At 40.2% G+C, this 25,723-nt stretch overlaps 1 protein-coding gene across 1 annotated transcript in view; it reads right to left on the minus strand.

Annotated features, from left to right (window-relative positions):
• The window catches only part of LOC129708583 (leucine-rich repeats and immunoglobulin-like domains protein 2), a 65,472-nt gene that overhangs the window by 17,775 nt on the left and 21,974 nt on the right, over positions 1-25,723 (minus strand). Inside the window, exons 2-12 of the mRNA XM_055654404.1 lie at positions 17,155-17,226; positions 16,983-17,057; positions 15,971-16,105; positions 11,293-11,436; positions 9,683-9,826; positions 7,937-8,080; positions 6,981-7,124; positions 4,767-4,847; positions 3,884-3,955; positions 1,497-1,565; positions 32-195 (exon numbers count right to left, since the gene is read on the minus strand). Coding sequence (XP_055510379.1) covers positions 32-195; positions 1,497-1,565; positions 3,884-3,955; positions 4,767-4,847; positions 6,981-7,124; positions 7,937-8,080; positions 9,683-9,826; positions 11,293-11,436; positions 15,971-16,105; positions 16,983-17,057; positions 17,155-17,226 — 1,244 coding nt within the window. The remainder of the gene's footprint in view (positions 1-31; positions 196-1,496; positions 1,566-3,883; positions 3,956-4,766; positions 4,848-6,980; positions 7,125-7,936; positions 8,081-9,682; positions 9,827-11,292; positions 11,437-15,970; positions 16,106-16,982; positions 17,058-17,154; positions 17,227-25,723) is intronic.

Here is a 25,723-nt window from a genome sequence, read left to right on the forward strand (position 1 = left end):
TTAAGTCAGAATAAATATAAATCATACAAACCACAAATGTAGTCCTCCGCATCAATATTAAAGATGCTTTTTCCTGCTAGCCACACAGGATGAGCACATTTGGCAGTAACCATGTGCGAAAACTTTTTTTCGATTAGAAACTGAGGCAACCACTTCAACTGGCAATCGCACAAAAGACTGGAAGTGTTCAGCACACTGTGAATAATAAATATTATAATTTTGAATGCATTTTAAAATCATGTGCCTTTTAAGAAACCAGTACATGCAGTGAATTGCAGGCATAATTAATTCCCAGATAAAGACCTTGCAGAAGAACAGATAGAGTGGTAACAACAAAAGCCACAATTTCTTTCAGAGCCTCTCATACCCTGCACAAGAGAAATATAGTCCAAGTAGCATTACACAGTTGAGCCAATCCAAAAGGAGCATTCGCATCGTATGTCAAATGTATCACACAGCAAATCAAAGGCATCAGCAGAGAATATGTTGAACATCAATCAGACCTAAAAACCTTCACCCAGAAAATACAATGGAAGTTCATGACCTTCCTTTCGCTCAATACCTCATCCAGATTAGAGGTGGGGAACCAACAAACATTTAGTTACCATTTATTTTTAAGGTTGGGTTAAAGCAATGGCCCCCTTGGGCTCTTAAAATTTTCTGTGGCCCCCTCCCTGACATAATTAGCGGGAAAAAAGTGGCCCCCTTCATTGAACCTGTGGCCCCCTAAATCCCCAAATTTTTCTGTGCCCCCCCCACCCTGAAATTTGCTATGGCCCTAGGTTGGGAATCACTGGGTTAAAGCATTAAAGGATAGAGCAGCAAGCCAGGTAAAACATTAACTGATTAGCCACAATCCAACAAATGGCATTACAGGATTTAGAAGCTGAATGACTTCCTTTTATTCCTGTGTGTTTTAAAACTCAAACTTCAAAGCTTTTAATTTATAAACCTTACTGGTTATCCAATTATATTTATAAAGCAACTCCTGTTGACAAAGTAATGAAAGCGTTGAAATAACATGTGTGAAGGTGTCTCTATATTAATGCTCTCCAATTAGGGGTAATTTTACATAAAATACCACACTGGAAACACCACCTTTCCCCACTCTCACCAGCATCTTTATTGCTATACATTAGTAATTCAATTGGACAACTTGAACCTCAAGATATGATGGACTAACCAGGCACAAGATACATTATATTTTCCTATCTGATCACATCTCTCATTACAGCTCTCAATACTCGCACACTCTTTCAAAGCACCCTGGGTTGCCAAAATACTTCAATTTCTCATTTATATGTAAAATATCCATAATTCATTGCCCACTACCACATCCCATCTCCAACCCAATGCCAATTTTCTGCATTAATTGACAATAAAGATACCTAGGTGGAGGCTTAACGCGTGACCGAAGAGTATATTTAATCAGGAAGAGGCTTTCTAATTAAATTAACGCGCAGTTTCAATTGACTAGAATGATTTTAAATACTCACATTTCCTTAAGTATCATTTGAGAAAAAGAATTTCCTTGAAGTGACATTATGGCATTATTGCTCAAGTCTCTAAAAGGAAGGAAATAAAACTGTTTAAATAGAAGCTAAAGGGAATAGACACAATTACACAGGATTTTAACATAACAGTGAGATTAACAGTGAATTGTTTGTATGGATTTGGAGCTGGCCTACTGATAGACAGAGGGTTGCCTTGGAATGACAATTTCAGGCTGGGAATGACAATTTCAGGCTGGAGTTCTGTGAGCAGCAGAGTTCCACAGGGATCTGTGCGGAGACCTCTGCTGTGTGGGATATATACGCATGACTGGAAGAAATGTAGACAGGTTGGTTAGTAAGTTTGCAGGTGGCACCAAGATTGCTGGGGTCACAGACTGTGACGAAGGGTATCAAGATATACAACATATACATCAAAATAGATCAAAGATCAGCAACAGAAACAAGCAGATTAAACATCTGCCATTTCTCTGGCCAAGTGCAAGGTGTTGTACTATGGGAGGTCAAATGCAAGGCGAAAACATGCTATTGATGGCATGACCATCAACTGCGTTGATGTACAGCGAGATCTTGGACTCCAAGTCCGCAACTCCCTGAAAGTGGCAACACAAATAGACAGAGTGGTAAAAAAGGCATATGCTTGCCTTCAGAGGTCAGGGGTATTAAGCACTAGAGTCAGGACATCAGCATGTAGCTTTAAAGGATTTTGGTTAGGCCACTTTTGGAATATTATGTGCAGTTCTGGTCGTCCCATTACAGGAAGGATGTACAGGCAAATGAAAGGGTGCAGAGGTTTACCAGAATGTTGCATGGATTAGGGGACATTAGCTACAGGGACAGATTTAAGATGTTTTTTTCTGGAACGCCGGAGGCTGCCTTGGGAGCTGATAGAAGTATGTAAAATTATTAGAATCATTGGGTAGACAATCAGAACCCCCCCCCCCCCCCTCCCCCTCAGGAAGGGAAACAATGTAGGGGGCATAGCTTTAAGGTGAGGAGGGCAATGATTAAAGGAGATGTGCAGGGCAACTTTTTATTTACACAGAAAGTAGTGGGGGCCTGAAATACGCTGCCAGGGGTGGCAGTTGGGGCGAACATGATAGTGGAATTTAAGAGGCTTTTATATAGGCAACTAAATATGCAGGGAATGTAGGGATACGGATTATTCTCTGGAAGATAAGAGATGGTCTTAGCAGGTTTGGCACAGGCACTGTGGGCCGAAGGGACTGTTCTTTTGCTGTTCTATAACAAAGTGTCTCTCATGCTTGTGAAAGGTCAACAACATTTCAGGCTGCAACACCTCCCCAACACAAAGAACTGAAGCAGTTGAAGGAAGGTGACTTAGTTGGAACAGTGAGAGTACTACTTCCACTCTTCATATGATTTGTACCTGCTCGTATGAACAAACAGTTTATTAAAGTAGTCTTCAAAATCTAAATAAGTGAATAGATTTTTAAAAAATGGAGCTAATGAATCATACAGCATGGAAACAGTACCTTTGGGTGATTAAGTCTGTACTAACTATCAAGCAACCTTTTACTATAATTCCATTTTATTCTTCATATATTCCCATAAACTACCTTGATACTACTATTCATGCATTAAGGCAATTTGTAAATTACCTCTCATCTTCAGGAAGTGGAAGGACACCAAAGTACCTGGAGATAAACCATGCCATCCCAGGAAGAATAGGCAAACCTCACATAGACAGCAGCTTCACAGAGATCAGGATTTAAAATCCGCCACTTAAGCCAACAGCTCTATTGTGTTAACTAGTCTATTTTTCAATGCCAAAAAACACAGACAGAACATATGGGCTGAGAAAAGCATCTTATGATTAATTCCTTCACTTCCAAGTAGGCAATAGTGATTTTGAATTAGCATAGTTATTTCAGGGCCACCATATCAGCTGAACTATTTGACTCAAACGGCAAACAATGAGGAAAACCAGCACATAACAGTGGCGCAGCGGTAGAGTTGCTGCCTTACCTGGGGACCTAGTTAGAGACCTGGGTTCGATCCTGACTAAGGGTGCTTGTCTGTACGGCATTTGTACGTTCTCCCCGTGGGTTTTCTCCGAGATCTCCAGTTTCCTCCTCCCACACCCCAAAGACCTATAGGTTTGCAAGTTAATTGGCTTGGTATAATTTTAAATTGTCCCTGGTGTGAAGGATAGAACTAGTGTACAGGTGATTGTTAGACGGTGCGGGCTTGGTGGGCCGAAGGGCCTGTTTCCGTGCTGTATCTCTAAAACTATAAACAACACTTTATTTTTCTGATTTAGTAAATGAAAGCAGAATGTGGTAATTTCAATATATATTTATGGTATTCTCATTTTAATTGCCAGTGAATTGAAATGTATTTGTACTCACAGGTATTCAAGGGTTGTTAGTCCAGAAAATGCTTTATTTGTGATGGACGTTATTTTGCTTCCCTGCAGAATCCTACAAAGTATAAAGAGACAATTGACAGATGACAGTTAACACTGTGCATTTCAAAAGTTGTCTAACAAACTGGTAGTTCCTTTCCTTCAGATTTTAGGAGTCACAACATGCGATTTGGGCTAGGTTATGTCTTCCTTATTACAGCTGCTGCAAATGCATTCATAATTCAATGTTCCAACAAAAGCTGGGTCTTGGTGGTGGCAAAAAATTATTTAATAGGCAAAATAATGTCAACACTGAACAGAACAGCTGTTTGTTTCTTACCAAAGTAATGCCTTAGACAGAGCTGCAATTTGGTTGTTACAACTGATTTGTACTTGAGTATCCAAACTGATGATCTTTTTGTACCTCAAACTAACTTTGCTTTTTTTTCGTCATTTACCAGAACATCGTGGACACTTTAATTCAAATCAAAATTTCCACTGGATAAGGCATCGGATCATAAGATGAGGTTTTAAAACTGAGAGAGTGCGTGTTCAAATGATCACCGCAACATAACATTGAAGCTGTTATTAAACCTCAGACACGTCTGCTTACAGGAAAGGACATTAGGCCTGGAGGAAGTCAAATTGGATACAGCTTCACTTAAGCAGTTCAGTAAAAATGCTATACGTGCATATTACTCTGCTTAAATTGAGCAATATCTTGTGTGGGGTGATAGGAGGAAAGAGGATGGAAAATAATCAGCACAAATATGGATTAACTTTGAAATTCTTAGCTTTGAGGGAGAACACCTATTGTAGTGGGAAAAAGCAGAGGCCAACACAAAAATGCAACATAATAGGAAGGTACATAATCACAATATACATACAAATTTTGCAACTTGTCTAATCCAGTGAAAGCACCATTTGAATCCTCAATCGCCCATGAGATTTCGTTATTCCTCAGATCACTGTAGGAACAAACTCACCTTTATTAAATTTTACAAACAGTATGGGAAAGTTTAGCAAATTCATAAGAACACAGCTTTGAATTTTTAAAGCACCATTACAGCCACATTTAAAATATGGACCAGACAGCCAAATTAATTCAACATGTCCTGTTCTTGATGGCCGATATCATCATAAGAGGACTGAGCATAAATTCTGAGAATGTGAAGTCAGAATGAATGAAACACAATGAATATCACCAGAATAGACAAAAACAGGCTAAACATTCCTGTTAAAGGCATGTGACTAAATAGATCTGCACTGGTTCTTGTTTTTAAACTATAAGCACTATTAACTTCAAGTTATGAAACACTCTTAAGTTTTAAAGTCTGACTTTGCTTTTGGGGGAAGTCTTTTCTTGCAAGGTATAATTAAAATATATATTTTTACCATGTCCATAAAAGATAGTGAACAACTGCAGGAACAGAAAACAGTGCAGTGAGTCTAAGACGTTTGTATCAGAATACAGAACTTAAAGACTCTTTATAAAACTTGTGCCTGGGGAGATACTTTTTCCAGACATTTTTAGTCGGAACTAGGGAGAAATTGGTGAATTTCAGAATGAAAATATTGAATATTTTCCTTTCAGTTTTAAAGCTGTATATATTGTATGCAAATACTGTGGCAAATGGGCAATGCATCTTTGATGTTTGTCTATGGCATTCGTAGCAGAAATCTGGTGTGAAGTTAGCTTCCTCTGTTCAATTTGTGCTTTGAGAATAGAACGCCTGTGTTCAGAGGCCCAAGGACGTTGCATCTCTGACATGAGATTGTGCCTTTGTGGACCAAAGGCATTACATAGAAACATAGGTGCAGGAGTAGGCCATTCAGCCCTTCGAACCAGCATTGCCATTCAATATGATCATGGCTGATCATCCAAAATCAGTACCTTGTTCCTGCTTTTCCCCCCTATATCCCATGATTACCACAAGCTTCCAATTCTACCACATTGAGATTCAAATTGTAAAATTCTGATGTTTAAACAAAAGCTATTTCATTTAGCGTTATTACCAACTTTATTTTGACAAAAGATGTTTGAACTGTCTGAAGAAGAATCTCGACCCAAAACGTCACCTATTCCTTTTCTCCAGAGATCCTGGCTGACCCGCTGAGTTACTCCAGCATCTTGTATTTGTCTTCTGTTTCTACTCTTTTACCCTTGCCCTGATCAATTAGTTTTCCCTTTTCCACACAGCTGCTCAGGCATCAATAGCTGGAGCCTTGTTAATCAGTAATGCCTGGAATGTGAATATGGTTGGTGACCCTGAACTGAAGAAACTTACCAGCCATTTATTTTTACACCCTGCCCCCATAGTCAAAATAACACAAGTTAAATTGTTCCCTTTCTGTTTTGAAGCGCTTTGAACCAATCTAGATTAATTGTGATTACGTATATACTAATGGTTAAATCAGGGGACAAAAATTTCCCATTACACAATCCCATTCAGTTTAATTTAGGACTTTTAAAACATCAACCCAGTTCAGTATTTCAACGGTGAAGTTTAATTTACAAATTACTTGGGTGCGGAAGGGGGAAGAGGAAGGAATAATTTGGTATATGGCAATAGATACAGTAGAGTAACACATTTTTTGCATTATTAATTGAATAGTTGGCATTCTTAATGCAACTTGGTACCAATTTATTTTCCTGTAAATTTTAAATAACTATTTACGGATCAGGAGCCAAATGAATGCTGACAGTCAAATTTCTACTATATGTGCCACAGGACTTTCCAACCTCTGCAGTTTTCACCATATTGCAAATAAAAGTATACACCTCAGATAGAAAACGTGAAGCACCATTTTCCTTCAGTGCAATTTTTTTTTCTGATATTCACAGAAAATGTTCATCAATGACCTGTGTTTGTAACTAAAACCACAGCAAGAGAGGTTCACTATCCACTGTGGTCGATAATGACTGAGATAGAGGACAAGTTTCATTCAGCAATGATTTCCATGCCCACTGCAAGTTTAGGTCTGCATTATGTGTTACCAAATAAATTAGCTAAGTTAAAGGTACAGTTTTTGGGATGTGATGTGTAAATGATACATTTTTGTTCCTTTATCGAGCAACCTTATTTATTCCGCATACTTACAGCGTGAGCAGGTTAGACAAGCCGTTAAAAACTCCATCAGCGATGTAACTCACTCGGTTGTCTCCCATGTTCAAATTCTCAAGCAATTTCAAACCCATAAATGTAGACTCATCTAAACGAGTCAACTGGTTATGGGTCATGTCCCTAAAATAAAACGCACAAAATTATTGAGGTTGCAGCTTATTTTAATACTACTCCACCACCTTATTTACAATAACTTGATCATTCATAATTCAGACGTACAACACTGCGCATGTCAGTCAATATTAATTATAGAAGATTAAAACCGGGGAAACATTTTTTTTTTTAATTGAGCCATGTCGATTGGCATTTTCCTTGTTAAACCTGGAGGTTCTGGAGCACTTACTGCATTTCAAACCCTTTATCACGTTCTTGACATGAAATGGTGATGTCAGAAGAACAATCCATGCAGGAACCCGTCTATACCCACAGGAAAATAAACTAGTTCAAAGGCAGAGTGCAGATAGACAGCCCGGATTTATATCACAAAAAGCATACCAAAACAGACTACTTTGAGTAAACACTTCAATAACATACCAGTGAGGAAAGAAAGTACTGGCATCAGTTTCTTAATGCCACTATTATTTCTCCTTTTAAAAAAAACTGGAGCACACAGATCATTATTTCATATTAATTATGAAACAATTTGAAGTTAAAGATCATGTATGCACAGATGTTTCACATCAGCTTTGAAATTTCACAACCAATACATTCGGACAAATGACCAAATGAAAAGGGCTAGTTTTCAAGACTTAAAAACCAAAGAGAGGCAGAAACGAAGGAGAACAGAAAATAAACACCCATTGCTCCCCCTGAAGACAGCATAACTTTTCTTAACTCAGTGGCTGAAACCATCGTGTACAGTAATTAAAAACATGATCCTACATGAAGCCATGTAGTATCAGAAGGATGAAGGAAGAATGAAACAAACCCACAGCTCAGTCAGTTTCTGACAGAACTCCCAGGCATCAGCACTTATCCTGGCAATGGCATTCTGGCTCAGGTGCAGCTGTTGCAGGAGTTTGAGGCCATACAGCCAGCCCTTGGTAACTTCGGTCAAATTATTGTGTTCCAAGTCCCTAAAACAGAGAATAAGTACATGCATTTGTTCCCCCCTGAGGTTAACATAACTTTTCTTAACTCAAGTCGTGTAATAATTTGGGCAAAAAGACTTAAACATACTACAATAAACCTTTTAGTCATTACGGACCTCTTTTTATAACGGATTGTGATTACAACGGATGGACTACTGACCTTCGCCAGGCCGGGCAACCAAGACCACCCCAGGTTCATACCCCCTCCCCAGTCACTTCCCGGCCAGGCTGCCAATACCCCAGTCACTTCCCGGCCAGGCTGCCAATACCACCGTTGGCCTGCATCAACTCCCCAGTCCTTCCCAGGCTAGGCTGCCCTGGCCCACACTGCCTCCCTGGCCGCTTCCAGATTAGGCTGCCCAGGTCACCCCTGGCCACCACTGCCTTCCCGACTAGTCTGCCTACACCACCCCCAGCCCACACCGACTCCCCAGTCACTTCCAGGCCGGGCTTCCAATGCCACTGCCGACCCACACAACTTCCTCAGCTGCTTCCTCGTCGTACCTGCCACCACCGCCGACCCGGAAAAACAAGGATTTACTACAATTTAAAAAATTTCAATACCATTCCAGTCGCAAAAGAAAGAGCCCTTGCACGAGTTTCATAATGCTACTATTATTTACCATTTAAAAAAAGTCTGGACTGTACAGATCATTATTTCATATTAAATATAAAACAATTGTAAGTTAAAGATCATGTACACAAATGCTTCACAGCAGATTTAACATTTTACAACCAATCCATTCGGACAGATGATCAAATGCATTGTCAAAGGGCTAGTTTTTAAGACACTTAAACAGCAAAGAGAAAGGGACGAAAACAGAAATGAAATATCCATTTTGTCTCCCAAAGCTAGAATAATTTTCTTTTAACCGAGTTCCACAATAATTTGGGCAAAAATTCCTGAAAGAGTCAAAGTAAAAACAATCAAATTTGAAAAGCAAAATTTGGCCTGGTGCTAAATCATTAAAAAAAGTTATTTAAAAAAAAAATCTTAGTAAAGTTTAGATATGCATGCAACGGCGCTAACTCTTTTTCACACAAAGGGTGGTGGATGCATGGAATAAGCAGCCAGAGGAGGAAGTTGATGCAAGGATTATGCCAACATTTAAGAAGCAGTTAGACAGGTACATGGATAGGACAGGTTTGGAGGGATATGGACCAAATGCTGGCAGGTGGGACGAGTGCAGCTGGGACATGTTGACTGGTGTGGGCTAGTTGGGCTGAAGGGCCTGATTCCACACCGCATCATTCTATGACTCTATAACTACCATGTTGAATTAAGGTTCAACTCCACAGCCAGGCAGACTATTATGGCCCAAATATTACATTCAAAAACTGGGCAAATTTCAGCAAGTTAGTTGCATCATCAAAAAGTGCAAAGCTCAGGCGAGGAGAAATCAAGTCTGTGGGTGCACAGACCCAAGACAGCGGTTGACTTATCAGAGGAAGACAAATTAATGCATTCTAACAATTTAACAATTACATTTAATTTAATTACATTTTATTAATCACTTCAAAACTCCAGTAATCCAATATTTTCCTAAATGGCTTGACAAGATTTAACTGTCCTACAAAAGTACTTACAACTCCTCAATTTCATTGAGCCCCCAAAAGGCACCGTCCTTGAGTTCATTGATCTCATTGCGCTGCAGTTTCAATGACTTCAACGAGTCAAGGCCATGAAATGCAAGACTCTCGATAATCCGGATTCTATTGCGTTTTAGTTCTCTGTTGAAATATCAAGACATAAATTCAAACTGTGTGGTTAAGACTTCCCTTAAAAAGACCAAAATTGACAAGGATTTAAAAAAAAAAAAAATCTGTGTTAGCAGCGACAGGTTGAAAGTACACCATAATGTGACTTTTAGTACAAATTCCTAAGTTGCAATAGATGGTTATACATATCTCATTTCACTTCAGTGATAAGTAATGTAACAAATATGACTGTACTCGCCAGACTGGATGTTGACAATCTTATTCAGCAAATTAAATTCTACCTACATTCAGCAATTTTTTGTCCACTTGGGAGTTCTAACATGACAGAACTAGAACAAGTCAATTGTGCAATGTTTTTGATTTATCTCAGTCATGCTTAAGGATGAGCCTTATTTATGCTGCCGTAACCCAAAATCATCCAGCCCGCAGGCGGATCTTTCCCCCCCGTAATCATCCGGTCTGCCGGGCGCCCCGAGCAGCGGCCGAGATCTGGCTGTACCACACGGTTTTAAGAAAAAACTGCAGATGCCAGAAAAATTGAAGATATAGACAAAAATGCAGGAGAAACTCAGCGGGTGAGACATGCAAGGATTGCATGAAGCTGCCTCACCTGCTGAGTTTCTCCAGCATTTTTGTCTACCTTCTGTGAACAGGTGATTTGATGCCTGCCATCCGGGGCGGGATCCATGTGTACACGTGATAGATGTGGCCCACCATCCGCTCACAGACATGCGTCCCGGCCCTTATGCAGGACAAGGTTGCCGACCCCTGCTGTACAAGCTGTGTACAAAGAGGGCTTCATAGGATCATACGAAATAGGAGTAGGCCATTAGCCCACAGCCTCTGCTAATATTTTCAGTAGCAAATTCTAAAGATGAATGCAAAAGAAACTGCTCATCTCCATCCCTAATAGGTTTATTTATTCCAAAACTAGACTCCCAGCTCTAGATTTCTTCAGCATGTGATGCATATTCTTAACAATGGAACTTTAGAAATAAATTAATGTTAAGATTCCAGCAGATTCAGATAACACTTCAAAAACAAGATCTACTTGCATCGATACACTTTTTCGATAGTTATATAATTTAGCATAGAGACAGTATAATAGATATTATGACTATTTTACATCTTGAAACTTCTGGGCAACAAGTTTGACACACGTTGGAAATATATCAAAAATAAAATTGTTGAAAATACTTACCACCCAGAAAATACTCAGAAACAGTTAACATAAATTATGTTTTGTCAGAGCCCGGTCATGAATGTAAAACATTAACAGGGTTTCCCTCACCACAGACATTGACCGCCTGGCATATTCTACCTGGAACAGGTTGGCTTGCTTCAACCACCAACACAATCAATTTACATTGAACAAGTCACTATTAATCTCAAGGTACTACTTCTCCGAAAGTTGCAGTAACCTTTTTCTCATGTTTTAAATAGACATGCTTCTGCGATTTGAATAATAAAAAACTCACAGATACTGAAGATGAGGCAACCGGAAGCTCTTTGGCTGAATGACAGAAATTTTATTTCTGTTCAGTTTGAGGACCAGCAAGGTGCTGGAGAGATTATCAAAGCAACCTGGCTCAAGGACCATTATTCCGTTGTTGTTCAAATGTCTGTAAATTAGATAGATATTAAGTTATTAAAAAATGAAACTCATTTTTACTCATACAATATCAGATATCAAAATACCAGATATGCTTCCCACCGTTCCAATTTAACAGAGGGAGAACGATGGTAGAATCGCTCGCTGCGCCCAGATTGCACATAGCGATAACATGATTTTCAGAACCAAGTACAAAACAAGATTCAAGTCTTCATTAAATCTAGGATTACAGGAAACAATATTAAAGGCTGCTAATGCATCGGCCTCAGGAGCTTTGGCTAAACTGTTATGGGTTTATTAAAGGTAGACACAAAATGCCGGAATAACTCAGCAGGTCAGGCAGCATCTCTGGAGACTGGGGTGACATTTCGATTCGAGTCCCTTCTTCAGACTGATTAGCTGCCTGAATACTGCTCTGTGTATATTTCTTAATCCTTTTTAATGTCATATCTGCACCCAGCTTAATGCATTTTCCTCATTCAAAACAAATTAACGTTACCACAAGAAACAACCGACAATCACGTACAAATCTATAACTAATGCAATATATATAACATATAGAATAGCTCCACATAATAACTTTCAGAAAGTTAAAGAGCAACCTCTCCAGCATGAATCCCAAGTGTCACTTATCCAACGACTAAAAGATGTACAAGTTTAATGCACATTCTGAACCCTTCAACAAGCAATAATAAAATTCCTTTACACTCAGGGGATGTCTTTTCAAGCTGTTCAGATTCACACAGGTACCATTTTCCTAAGTGAAGTCTGCACGCACAACTTGAAGAACATATCCCATTATGTCCACAAAGAGCAGAATGGTGGCGCAGCAGGAGAGCTACTGCCTTACAGCGCCAGAGACCCGGGTTCAATCCTAACTACGGGCGCTGTCTGTACAGAGTTTGTATGTTCTCCCCGTGACCTGTGTCAGGATCACTGATTCCTTCCCACACGCCAGAGATGTACAGGTTTGTAGGTTAATTGGCTTTGGTGAAATTGTAAATTGTCCCTGGTGTGTGTAGGATAGTGTTAATGTGCGGGGATCGCTGGCGTGGGCAGACTTGATGGGCTGAAGGGCCTGTTTCCGCGCTGTATCTCTAAACTAAACTACAAATACAAATTGGCAGAGACTGAAGGAGCTTTAATCTGGGAAAATTATCCAGCATGCCAAAAAGCACTAAAGCCTTGCCCCATTCAGCATCCATCAAATAACAATGTATCTGAAGAAGAATCTCGACCCGAAACGTCGCCTATTCTTTCTCTCCATAGATGCTGCCTCACACGCCGAGTTTCTCCAGCATTTCTTTTCTTCTTTCGATTTTTCCAGCGTGTATAGTTCCTGTTTAAACAATGTATTCATCGGTGTAGGATTACATGATGCAGAGCAGAAAGATTCTCCTGGCCACTACTTTTGGGTCTATCCTTCTGAAAGAACAGGTAGACAAAATGTTGGAGTAACTCAGCGGGATGAGCAGCATCTCTGGAGAGATGGGATGGGTGACGTTTCGGGTCAAGACCCTTCTTCAGACTTGTTTGCCCAATTATCCACATCTTGACCCAAAACGTCCCCATCCCTTCTCTCCAGAGATGCTGCCTGTCCCGCTGAGTTACTCCAGCATTTTGTGTCTAGCCACATTGATTGATTGATTGATTGAAGGATACAGCATGGAAACAGGCCCTTGGCCCACTGAATCCACTCCACCCATTCACACAAGTTCTGTTATCCCACTTTCTCATAAACTCCCAAGACACTTGGGGCAATTTTACAGAGGCCAATTAACCTACAAACTCGCATGTCTTTGATTTGTGGGAGCAACCCCAGAGCTCCCAGAAGAAATCCACATGGTCACAGGGAGAACATGCAAACTCCACATAAAAAGTCAGGTTCGAACCAGAGTCTCTGGCGCAGTGAGACAGCAGGGCTAACAGCTGTGCCGCCCAGATTGAGTCCTGGAGATTGGAATGTTAAAATAGTAAGGGTTGCACTTCAATCTTCAGTAATGTAGAGGGTTGGAATAACAATCTACAGACCAGACTCCAGTTCAAATCCCACCACAGTAGCCTAGCGATGTAAATTCATTTAATAATTTGCAATTTGAAATGCTATAAAGTTGGACTGATAACATCAAAAATTACCAGATTGTTGAGAAAGGTAATTTAGTTCAGTAATGTTATTCAAAGGAGAAAACCTAATATTCTTATTTTGTCTGTTCCGTGCATGACTCCAGACTTGCCAAGTGAGTGGACTGTAAATTAGAAAAGCAAGCTATTCAGTTCACGGGTAATTAGGCAAGTACAAAATTGCTGCCTTGCCAACAACACTCAGATTCTGGAAACAAATAAACAGTGGGAATGTTTTCTGGAAATATGTAGAGCTGTATCTACATTTTGTAATAAGGTACAATATTTATTTGACCAGCTACAAATCACCAGAAACTTCATAGAGCAGAGGTGAAATCAAATGTATAAGCCATTCCATGCATCTGAAAATAGCACTGGTTAAGAAATGTTCCAGGCCAAAAGCGATGCTTGTGCCCCTCAGAACTCTTGCCCACTGACTGGAAAAACACAATGGTGCAGGAGACTCCATGGAGCCGATCACAATGGGCTGGAATCATATGGAAATCCAGAGGACACAGTTCAAAGACTTCAGTGCCTTTTCAATTAGAAGCACGCATGAAATTCCGCAATTAATCTACTCCATTCTAAATCGGGATTTCACCTCTCCTACATGGATATAAAAAAAACTATGAACCTTAACAATGATTGGAGATGGACTCAAAACATCTTTTCAACGTTAAACAAAACAAAAAATCTTCAAGACGTTCTGCTCAAGTTACGCTAAATACTTTAATGGTGGGGTAGTTAGTCACTTCAATAAACTGCCAGTCTCACCTTGCTGAGTACAAGCTACATAAAAGGCCTATTCAGAAACATTTAGTTAATGACTAATCTGGTGAGCAAGGAAGAAAATGAACAGTGGAAAGGCAGAGCAAAATGCATTTTCAACATTTAAAATTTGGTGGAGGAAGGTCACATGCTTCAATGGCGAACAAAGTTGAAATGGTACAGAACTCCAAATTCCTTGGCATCAAAATTGTGGACCAAGCACATTGAAGCAACTGTCAAGGTGGTATACCAAATACCTCGACTTCCATGGGAGACTAAGAAAATTTGGCAGATCTCCATTGACACCTGGAAACTTTTACAGATACACCACAGGAAGCACATTGTCAGGCTGTATCACCGCTTGGATTGGGAACAGCTTTGCCCAAGACCGCAAGAACTTTCAGAGAGTCGTGGATGTAGCCCAGTCCATCATACAGATGACCCCATGTTAGACAAAATTGCTGGAGAAACTCAGCGGGTGCGGCTGCATCTATGGAGCGAAGGAAATAGGTAACGTTTCGGGACGAATCCCGGAAGGAAATAGGTAAATTTCGTCCCGAAACGTTGCCCATTTCCTTCGCTCCATAGACGCTGCCGCACCCGCTGAGTTTCTCCAGCAATTTTGTCTACCTTTGATTCTCCAGCATCTGTAGTTCCTTCTTGAACATACAGATGACCCCATCACTGGCCCCCATCTACACTCCACGTTGCCTCGGAAAAGCAGCCAATTTCATAGACTTGTCCCACCATGGTCATTCCTTCTACAATCTCCCATTCGACAAAAGATACAGAAACATGAAAACCCACACTGCCAGACTCAGCGAGTTTTTCCCCTCCATTATCAGGCTTCTGATCAGTCCTTGGATAAGCTACGGCAATGTCCAGCTCACCTCTACACCATTGGGCTTTCAGGAAGTGGTGCGCTATAATGCTGAGAACTATATTCTGCGCTCTGTATCAACCCATTGAACTTGATTTTGACTATTGTATTATGTATCGTATTACACGATCAGATTGAAAAATATGCAAAACAATGCTTTTCACTGTGACAATGATAAACCTTAACCTATCTGAAAGCCAGAAAAATATTATTGGTGAAACCTGGGGCTTTCCAAAGATAGGGATAAATACAAGTTAGGAAGAATGAAAAATATGTTTATTGTTATCCAAAAAAAAAATGAAGATCTTGTTGACAAATCTTCTCTACAAAATTACTGCACTTCTCTCCTGCCCACTTCTTCCTGCATGTTGCTCCAGCACAGCATTGTTTAACTATACTGTATTACTTAGATAATTGATTTATCATTTATTCTTACAAAAGGTACAAGAGTGTTTAAAAAAAAAACATTTATGGTTTTGAATTGTAAACAGAAAATTAAAATATACAATCTACCATAGGTAGAGATATACACACAGATCAGAAGAACAGAATCCTTGTACATAATCAATCCATCCCTGTATATTAAGAAATAATAAGCCTTTATCATAGATGTCAAAGCTATTCCACATGAACTTCATGTTTCAGTTCACCTAATTTGGCCCCTTAGTTTAGCATTCCATTTGTCTACTTTCTAATTCCGAGTAGTCCAAACAAAACTGTTGTGATGCACTATTGCTATAAAGCAATAAAGGTAATGAAATGTTTAATTACGCACAGGTTTTTCAGTTGCATTATTGGAAACGAAGTCGTTTTGATTTCTGAAAGCAAGTTTGAACTCAGATCTAAAGTCTCCAAAGAGCTATATGGCTGAAGATCCATCAAAATCAACTCTGCCAGCCGGTTATGTGTCCTGAAAAGTAAAATAGCAAATATATCAAAACTGAGGTTCTTCGTTCTTAATGAATATTTTCCCTTACACCCAATTTTACACCCAATATTTTCCCTTACACTCATATTTAATTACTTAAAAGAAAAACCACAGAACATAAACCAGCGGCTGAAGTAATGTTAAAGGAAGAAATTAAGATTAGAAGACAATCTCGCAAGGGGGGGGGGGGGGGGGGGCTGGTCCTATACGTTAGTGGAGACGTTAGTCCTATACCTGTTACAGGTGAGATTTGCAGCTTTGAGCAGTTGCCAACTTGGGGACAAAAATATTAAAGCATTGAATCGATTAAAAACTCAAATAATCTCTTGTATCACTGCTCCATCTTACCTTAGTGCGGTGATGTCTTATTACAATACTGGTGCAAGAAGCTTTGCTTCTGCTGAATACATCACAAAGTAATGAGCAAGGAAAAGGAAAGATTGGCAAGGTGCACCGTAGCAGTTGAAGCACAATTTTGGAATAATGTAGCACAAATTATTTTAATTGTATTTTTATACAATGTATTACTACACTGTTATGCAACTGTATCATGTTATATGATGTGAGAGAACGAGAGATTATTACTTTCCCAGGAACTACTATCTATTACTTATTTGTCAAAAAATATTGACGGGTCAGTGTAAAAAGGATTCTTCTAATTGAAAGCAATTGGTAGATCAGTGAACAGGAATATTTGCAAAAGGGTTGCAGTTTCATTGCAGTGTGGGCAATTGAAGATTATCATACTATTCCTTGGGAGAAAATGTGCCAGAAATTAAACAGAATGCTCTCTCTCTTGCACGTGAAAAACAGTCAATGCACATTTCATCTTATAGAAGCAGCCTAACATTGTACTTACAATGACAGCATGGTAATGTTAGCTGCTGCAGCTCCTAATTGAGGGATTGAGGAGAGTAGATTATGGTTGATTTTCCTTAAGGAGAAAAGTAATCAATTAGCAAAAATTCTTAAGCTTAAATAACCAATTATTTGAAGTAGTCACGTATGTAAAATATTGGCAGGATACTCACACTTCCAGCAGCCCATCAAGACCATCAAATGCAGCATCTTTAATGGAAATGAATCGGTTATGACTCAAGTCTCTGCAAAATAATCCAAAAAATTAATGCAATCTCAAAAACAATTCTTCCTAACATTTAAAGATAGTCACTATTCAGTTTTGCACTGCAGTTCATGTCAACCATACAAAATATTACTTATCCATCACAGATGGACACACAAAAGCTGGAGTGACTCAGCAGGACAGGCAGCGTCTCAAAGAGAAGGAAATTGTGACATTTCAGGTCGAGACCCTTCTTCAGACTGGTTTGGGATAGACTAACAAATCTGAAGAAGGGTCTCCACCAGAAACATCACCCATTCCTTCTTGCCAGAGATGCTGCCTGTCCCGCTGAGTTACTCCAGCTTTTTGTGTCTATCTTCAGGTTAAACCAGCATCTGCAGTTCCTTCCTGCCTTATCCATCACACATCTTCTTGATAACTTTTAATGAATACCCTTTCAGATCACCCTCACATTCAAATATTTACTTGGGCCATCCTTATGGGCCTGTCCCACTTAGGTGATTGTTCAGTGGACAGCAGGCGACTGTTAAGTCGCCGACAGTCGCCTGAAAAAAACCGGGAGCTGGAATGGCGACTGTCAGAGTGGAACACACACACACACACACACACACACACCGCTTCCTTCACCAGCACATGAGAATTTTTTAGACAGCACTCTCCCCACTTGCCCCGTCTAAAAAATTCACACGGTGCAAAACCAAGGAGAAAGGTAATTTAGTTCAGTAATGTCATTCAATGGGAGAAAACCTAATATTCTTATTTTGTCTGTTCCGTGCATGACTCCAGACTTGCCAAGTAAGTGGACTGTAAATTAGAAAAGCAAGCTATTCTGTTCACGGGTAATTAGGCAAGTACAAAATTGCTGCCTTGCCAATAACACTCAGATTCTGGAAACAAATAAACAGTGGGAATGTTTTCTGGAAATCTGTAAAGCTGTATCTACATTTTGTAATAAGGTACAATATTTATTTGACCAGCTACAAATCACGAGAAACTTCATAGAGCAGAGGTGAAATCAAATGTATAAGCCATTCCATGCATCTGAAAATAGCACTGGTTAAGAAATGTTCCAGGCCAAAAACGATGCTTGTGCCCCTCAGAACTCTTGCCCACTGACTGGAAAAACACAATGGTGCAGCAGACTCCATGGAGCCGATCACAATGGGCTGGAATCATATGGAAATCCAGAGGACACAGTTCAAAGACTTCAGTGCCTTTTCAATTAGAAGCACTTGCATGAAATTCCGCAATTAATCTACTCCATTCTAAGTCGGGATTTCACCTCTCCTACATGGATATTAAAAAAACTATGAACCTTAACAGTGATTGGAGATGGACTCAAAACATCTTTTCAACGTTAAACAAAACAAAAAATCTTCAAGACGTTCTGCTCAAGTTACGCTAAATACTTTAATGGTGGGGTAGTTAGTCACTTCAATAAACTGTCAGTCTCACCTTGCTGAGTGCAAGCTACATAAAAGGCCTATTCAGAAACATTTAGTTAATGACTAATCTGGTGAGCAAGGAAGAAAATGAACAGTGGAAAGGCAGAGCAAAATACATTTTCAACATTTAAAATTTGGTGGAGGAAGGTCACATGCTTCAATGGCGAACAAAGTTGAAATGGTACAGAACTCCAAATTCCTTGGCATTAAAATTGTGGACCAAGCACATTGAAGCAACTGTCAAGGCGGTACACCAAATACCTAGACTTCCTTGGGAGACTAAGAAAATTTGGCAGATCTCCATTGACACCTGGAAACTTTTACAGATACACCACAGGAAGCACATTGTCAGGCTGTATCACCGCTTGGATTGGGAACAGCTTTGCCCAAGACCGCAAGAACTTTCAGAGAGTCGTGGATGTAGCCCAGTCCATCATACAGATGACCCCATGTTAGACAAAATTGCTGGAGAAACTCAGCGGGTGCGGCTGCATCTATGGAGCGAAGGAAATAGGCAACGTTTCGGGACGAAACCCGGAAGGAAATAGGCAACGTTTCAGGACGAAACCCGGAAGGAAATACGCAACGTTTCGGGACGAAACCCTTCCGGGTTTCGTCCCGAAACGTTGCCCATTTCCTTCGCTCCATAGATGCTGCCACACCCGCTGAGTTTCTCCAGCAATTTTGTCTACCTTCGATTCTCCAGCACCTGCAGTTCCTTCTTGAACATACAGATGACCCCATCACTGGCCCCCATCTACACTCCACGTTGCCTCGGAAAAGCAGCCAATTTCATAGACTTGTCCCACCATGGTCATTCCTTCTACAATCTCCCATTCGACAAAAGATACAGAAACATGAAAACCCACACTGCCAGTCACAGCGACAGTTTTCCCCCCCTCCATTATCAGGCTTCTGATCAGTCCTTGGATAAGCTACGGCAATGTCCAGCTCACCTCTACACCATTGGGCTTTCAGGAAGTGGTGCGCTATAATGCTGAGAACTATATTCTGCGCTCTGTATCAACCCATTGAACTTGAGTTTGACAATTGTATTATGTATAGTATTACACGATCAGATTGAAAAACATGCAAAACAATGCTTTTCACTGTGACAATGATAAACCTTAACCTATCTGAAAGCCAGAAAAATATTATTGGTGAAACCTGGGGCTTTCCAAAGATGGGGATAAATACAAGTTAGGAAGAATGAAAAATATATTTATTGTTATCCAAAAAAAAAAAATGAAGATCTTGTTGACAAATCTTCTCTACAAAATTACTGCCCTTCTCTCCTGCCCACTTCTTCCTGCATGTGTTGCTCCAGCACAGCATTGTTTAACTATACTGTATTACTTAGATAATTGATTTATCATTTATTCTTACAAAAGGTACAAGAGTGTTTTGCACTGCAGTTCATGTCATCCATACAAAATATTACTTATCCATCACAGATGGACACACAAAAGCTGGAGTGACTCAGCAGGACAGGCAGCGTCTCAAAGAGAAGGAAATTGTGACGTTTCGGGTCGAGACCCTTCTTCAGACTGGTTTGGGATAGACTAACAAATCTGAAGAAGGGTCTCCACCAGAAACATCACCCATTCCTTCTTGCCAGAGATGCTGCCTGTCCTGCTGAGTTACTCCAGCTTTTTGTGTCTATCTTCAGGTTAAACCAGCATCTGCAGTTCCTTCCTGCCTTATCCATCACACATTTTCTTGATAACCTATACTGAATACCCTTTCAGATTTAGAATCACATTACCCTCACATTCAAATATTTACTTGGGCCATCCTTATGGGCCTGTCCCACTTAGGCGATTGTTCAGTGGACAGCCGGCAACTGTTAAGTTGCCGACAGTCGCCTGAAAAACCGGGAACTGGAATGGCGACTGTCAGAGTGGAACACACACACACATCGCTTCCTTCACCAGCACATGTGAATTTTTTAGACAGCGCTCCCCCCCGCTTGCCCCGTCTAATAAATTCACACGGTGCAAAGCCAAGGTGATACAGACACACGCCGTGATGAACAGGAAGGTTGGCACTGTAAAAAGCACAGTGTACGGTAAGTCCTTTCAAAGAGGGAGGGGGAGAAGCCAGAGATACACGGCTGTGAAGCTCAGCGGACATTTAACATTACCAGTCCGTTATCCTTAATTCTGAAAACTACTGCTTACCTTTATTTTTCCCCATGAGCCAATGAAATTCACCGGTTAGCACCGGCCGGCTCCAACCTACGAAAACCTCAGAGAACCTTCGATCTCCTAGCAGCCCACTAGGACCTCCAGCCGACCCACCCGCGGCTCAAGAATTCTCGCTGTCCCATGGCGGTTTCATTCTAGTCGCCGCTAATTTCTCAACATGTTGAAAAATTCACGGCGATCATAATGAGGGAACTCCTCATGACCATGAAGGCAACACCCTGGCAACCACCCGCGAACATATGGCGACTGCATAGTCTCCTGCAGTCGCCCAAGTGGGACAGACCCATCACAAAGCTCCAAATATCCTCCAACCTCCCTTGGCCACATTTTTTCAAAACTCCTGTATTGTTGCTCAATTATTTAATGAAATGTCCCTACATTAACACGAGTAAAGTAAAATGTTAAATGGTAAAAGAGGCTGGAATGTTTGTTGTTTGTGGGCTCCAGTCAAAAAAAAGTGGCCCCAAACCAAGCTCCTCTTGACAAGAAAAACATATGACAAGGATGATCAATTATTACATTAGAGCATTACAATGATATGGTGTTTTTTGGAAATGCGCAATTAATAAAACGTATACTGGACCAGAATATAAAGCAATTAAAATCTAAAACATACACACTCTGGACAACATTTTATAGGAAAACAAGTTCACTGTTATTTTCTCAAGTTATCAATTATGAGCATCCATAGAACAATGTATGGATCCATAGAACAATGAAGAAGCGCCTCGACCCGAAACGTCACCATTCCATCCCTCCATGGATGCTGCCTCACCTGCTGAGTTTCTCCAGCATTTTGTCTACCTTTGATTTTTCCAGCATCTGCAGTTCTTTCTTGAACAATGTATGTATGGATGTAATTTCTCCATATAGTCAATATATTTGAGTTGCACATCTTCAGTTTCTCATTCTGCATAAAGCAAAGAACCTCTTGTTCAAGTGTTGAACTAAGTGATCCATCAACAACTGCTAAATACTCTACTCATTGAGTGAAAGGTTGGATGTTTCAAAAACTCCAGGAGTATGCATTTTTTCGCTTGCACCTCTGACTGGAGAGAGGACAGCCGGCTCCTGGTGCTGACAGTCTAATGTGATATTTGACTTCAACTCCATTATAATCTTAACAGCAGTGCACAGCAAGAACGATAACTGAGCCACTGTGGCATAAATTTAATCACAGTCTGTGTCTCAGTTACAATCTGCACATACTTGCTGACAGAATGAACATGTCTGAACAATGTCTTCATTAATGTGCATGCTGGAATATGTCCACACTTTTTGCTCATGTTTTTCTTGACAGACGCTCATCTGTAAACTATTAAGTGATAGCAATGTTAAATTAATGTTAAATGAATTTACAAGGCATTAACTCCAAATATTTATTTTGCGTTCAATAATCTCTGCTCGAGCCTACCTAGAAAATAAATAGCATCAGCAAAAATGGGTGTTTGAGTGAGCATGGACTCGCTGAGCTGAATGATGTATTTCCATGCTGTGTCTCTCTATAGCTATTATGAGGTTCTGTGAAATTGAACTCTTTCTCTCAGTTCATGGATCTTGACAAATCCATCTCACCAGGAAACGTGGGAGAGGTATGAAGGAAGAGATTTCTTTGTGGAATTATAAGGCTTGTAATCATTCTGTGGTCCATTGCCCAGAAGGTAGAAAGTCTGAGATAGCTCCACGCACTGCACAAGAGTTAAACATTCATTGCACCATTATGCACCGTGGTGGATTTTGGATGGTAATGTCTTTGGTAAAAGATGAAGGTAAAAGACTGTCTACCCTATGCCTCTCAATATTTTCTATACTTCGATTGTTTCTCCTCAACCTCTGACGCTTCAGAGAAAACCATCCCAGTTTATCCAACCTCTCCAGGTAGCTGAAACCCTTTAATACAAGCAGCATTCTGGTAAACCACCTGGTCACCCACTCCAACACCTCCACATCCTTCCTGAAATGGGGCAAACAGAACTGTACATACTCCATATGCGGTTTAACTAAATTCTTATGGAGCTGCATCATGACTTCTTGATTCACATTGTCCCAGGCATTGAAAGCAAGCCTACTTTTCCACCCTATCTACTTGTGCTGCCACCTTCAGCAAGCTGATTTCCCTTTCCTTCACCTAATAATTGTAAACTCAGGGCTCAATATCTCATCAATTTCCAACCCAGTCAATTACTTTTCAAAGGGGTAGAAGATTACAACCTTCACGTGGTCTGCCCTGTTTCGACGAATGCAATGAACATACAAATACCATTGTAGACACAAAATGCTGGTGTAACTCAGCGGGACAGGCAGCATCTCTGGAGAGAAGGAATGTTTCGGATCGAGACCCTTCTTCAGAAACGTCACCTATTCCTTCTCTCCAGAGATGTTGCCTGTCCTGCCTGAGTTACTCCAGCATTTTGTGTCTATCTTTGATTTAAACCAGCATCTGCAGTTCTTTCCTGCACATCTAATTATCATTCATTGCTGTGATCATGACAGCTGTCAGCTAACCTTTCCTCCTAAAAAAATGTCCTCTTTGTTCGAGAAGGAGTCTTGAAGCCAAAACATTTAAAGCCAAATGCTATTTACTCTCTGGGTAATAGCATCTATTGACTCTAATGGATATTTGGTCCATTCTCCAGCTGAAAAGGGCTTTTCATCGCCCAGCAATGTATATCCAAGCCTAATGCTAAACATCTGGTAGACTCAAATCTAAGTTTATGATTCAAGATACTGAAGAGTGAACTGATGGGGCTGTCCTACTGTACAAGTTAATTCAAGAGTTCTCCCGAGATTCCCGATTCGAACTCGGAGAATTATGGTAATAACCGCTCGTGGGTACCCGGGGCTCTCGTGGACATTTTTCAAGATGTTGAAAAATCTTCACGAGCTTACCCCGAGTACCTGCCGTTAGCTTTACGAGCCACTAAGAGACGTCCCGAGCTCCGACGTACCCGCAACATACATTCTACATGCTTACCGCGAGTTTGATTTTTTTTTAACTCGGGAGAGCTCTTGAATTAGCTTGTCCAGTGGGACCGTCCCTTAAGATCATCAGTTTTAAATTTGAGACCTGATTATGGAGTAAGCATTCAAAATCTCGTTTATAGAGTTGAAAGCATGAAGATCAATGAAATATAACAATGCAGTTTCTGCAACAATTTTTAGAATTATTCAAACCAAGACAACAGATTAAAATTGTCTGCTAAGATTTCAACAACCTCAGCATCACCTGATGAATAATGGTAAACAGAAAATGAATCAATTCTTCAGATGTCATCATACTTACAGGGGAGGAGTACATACACCCTCTTAGTGAAAGTAGTGCACCAGATCACAACTGCAGAATTTGGAACACAATCTTTAAGCAGCTTTTTTAATGAAAGGATATTGATTTAAAATATTAACCATTTCTCTTTCCAAGTATTCAGCCTGAATTTGAGCATTTTCAGCACCTGTATTTTTATTGCAGCACTGATTTCTTTGTGGAAAAGATTATTATAACCAATTTACTTTCTGACACTCGTACCTTATTTATCACTCGGGATGCATTCTTGGAAACAAGAGTACGTGGAATTAGTACAAAAAGGTTAATTATGGCACTGAAACGCCGTTGCATTGAAATGCCGACTGCGTGCTCAGTCCTCCACTGGCACTCCAGTGGTACAATCAAACACAGAGCAGGGAAAACTACAGCTTTCACCTGATTTAACAGGATTTGGGTTGTCTACAAACACATGGAACAGGCACTGCGGTTGCCAGTGATGGTATGCACTCCCAATGCCTGCCAAGGCGCAGCTCCCAGCTCCTACCACACTGCTTGTCCAATCCCACCTAATGTCAGCTCTCGTGCGCAACCAATAGATATGGCCTCATAGGTTCACTCCACAGTGGGCCTTGGTGCAAAACAATCACCCTCCCATTGCTGCTGGAGCTCCAGCAGAGAGAAACAGCACACAGTACAAGCAGGTGTCATCTAAAAGTACAGTGGTACATGCACTATCAGTACTCGGGTGACAGAACCAAACGTGTTATAATGATTCAACACTATTGGCGATGTTGCTACGTGAATATCAGTATAATTTCAATATGAACAGCCACATTGTCTAAAATCATTAAGGACACTTTTATACAAAGGAATCTTCAGCAAATTCAAGTAGCTCTTTAATTTGAACTTCAAACAACATTCTTGAGCAATATTACGAACTGTGAAGGGGGATAATTTTAAATTACTCTTTCCATTGAAGTACTAGTGCATCACTGAAATCTGTAATGAGGCGTGTGAACTTGCCCCCAAATATCTTTAAAGACATTGATTTAACACAATCTTATCGAAACATGACCCGAGGGGTTCTGACAGGGTGATCATGAAAATAATGTTCTCTTGTTTGGGAGAATCTAGGTCAAGATGTCACTCTTTAAAAATAAGGGCATCATGCATTTAAGACAAAGTGAAGCATTTATGTTTTCCTTCCAATAATGAGTCATTGGAACTTTCTTTCTCAAAAGATGATAAAACCAAAGCCTTAGTTAAAAAAAAGTCAGATATAGATAGATTCCTGATAGGTCTGTAACATGAATTAGGAAAACAAGGCTGAGATTTAAAATTGCAATTATTGTGGATGGATTTTGAGAGCAGAGCTTGAAACGTTGCTCTCCAATGAATTTGTTTCCCCATACGATCACATCATTAACCTTGTAAATCCTTTTAATATTGTTACGAGAATTAAAATGTGTATAGACATACTAAACAATTCACCGTGGATAAATAATGATAAATCTACTGGAGGTTCAATCCAAATATAACTTCCCAATGGAAAAGGTGTTCTAACTACCTCGAAAGTTTCAATTTAAGCAAACGTGTTGCATT

The sequence above is a fragment of the Leucoraja erinacea genome, chromosome 24 (assembly GCF_028641065.1).
Source record: "Leucoraja erinacea ecotype New England chromosome 24, Leri_hhj_1, whole genome shotgun sequence".
NCBI lineage: Eukaryota > Metazoa > Chordata > Chondrichthyes > Rajiformes > Rajidae > Leucoraja > Leucoraja erinaceus.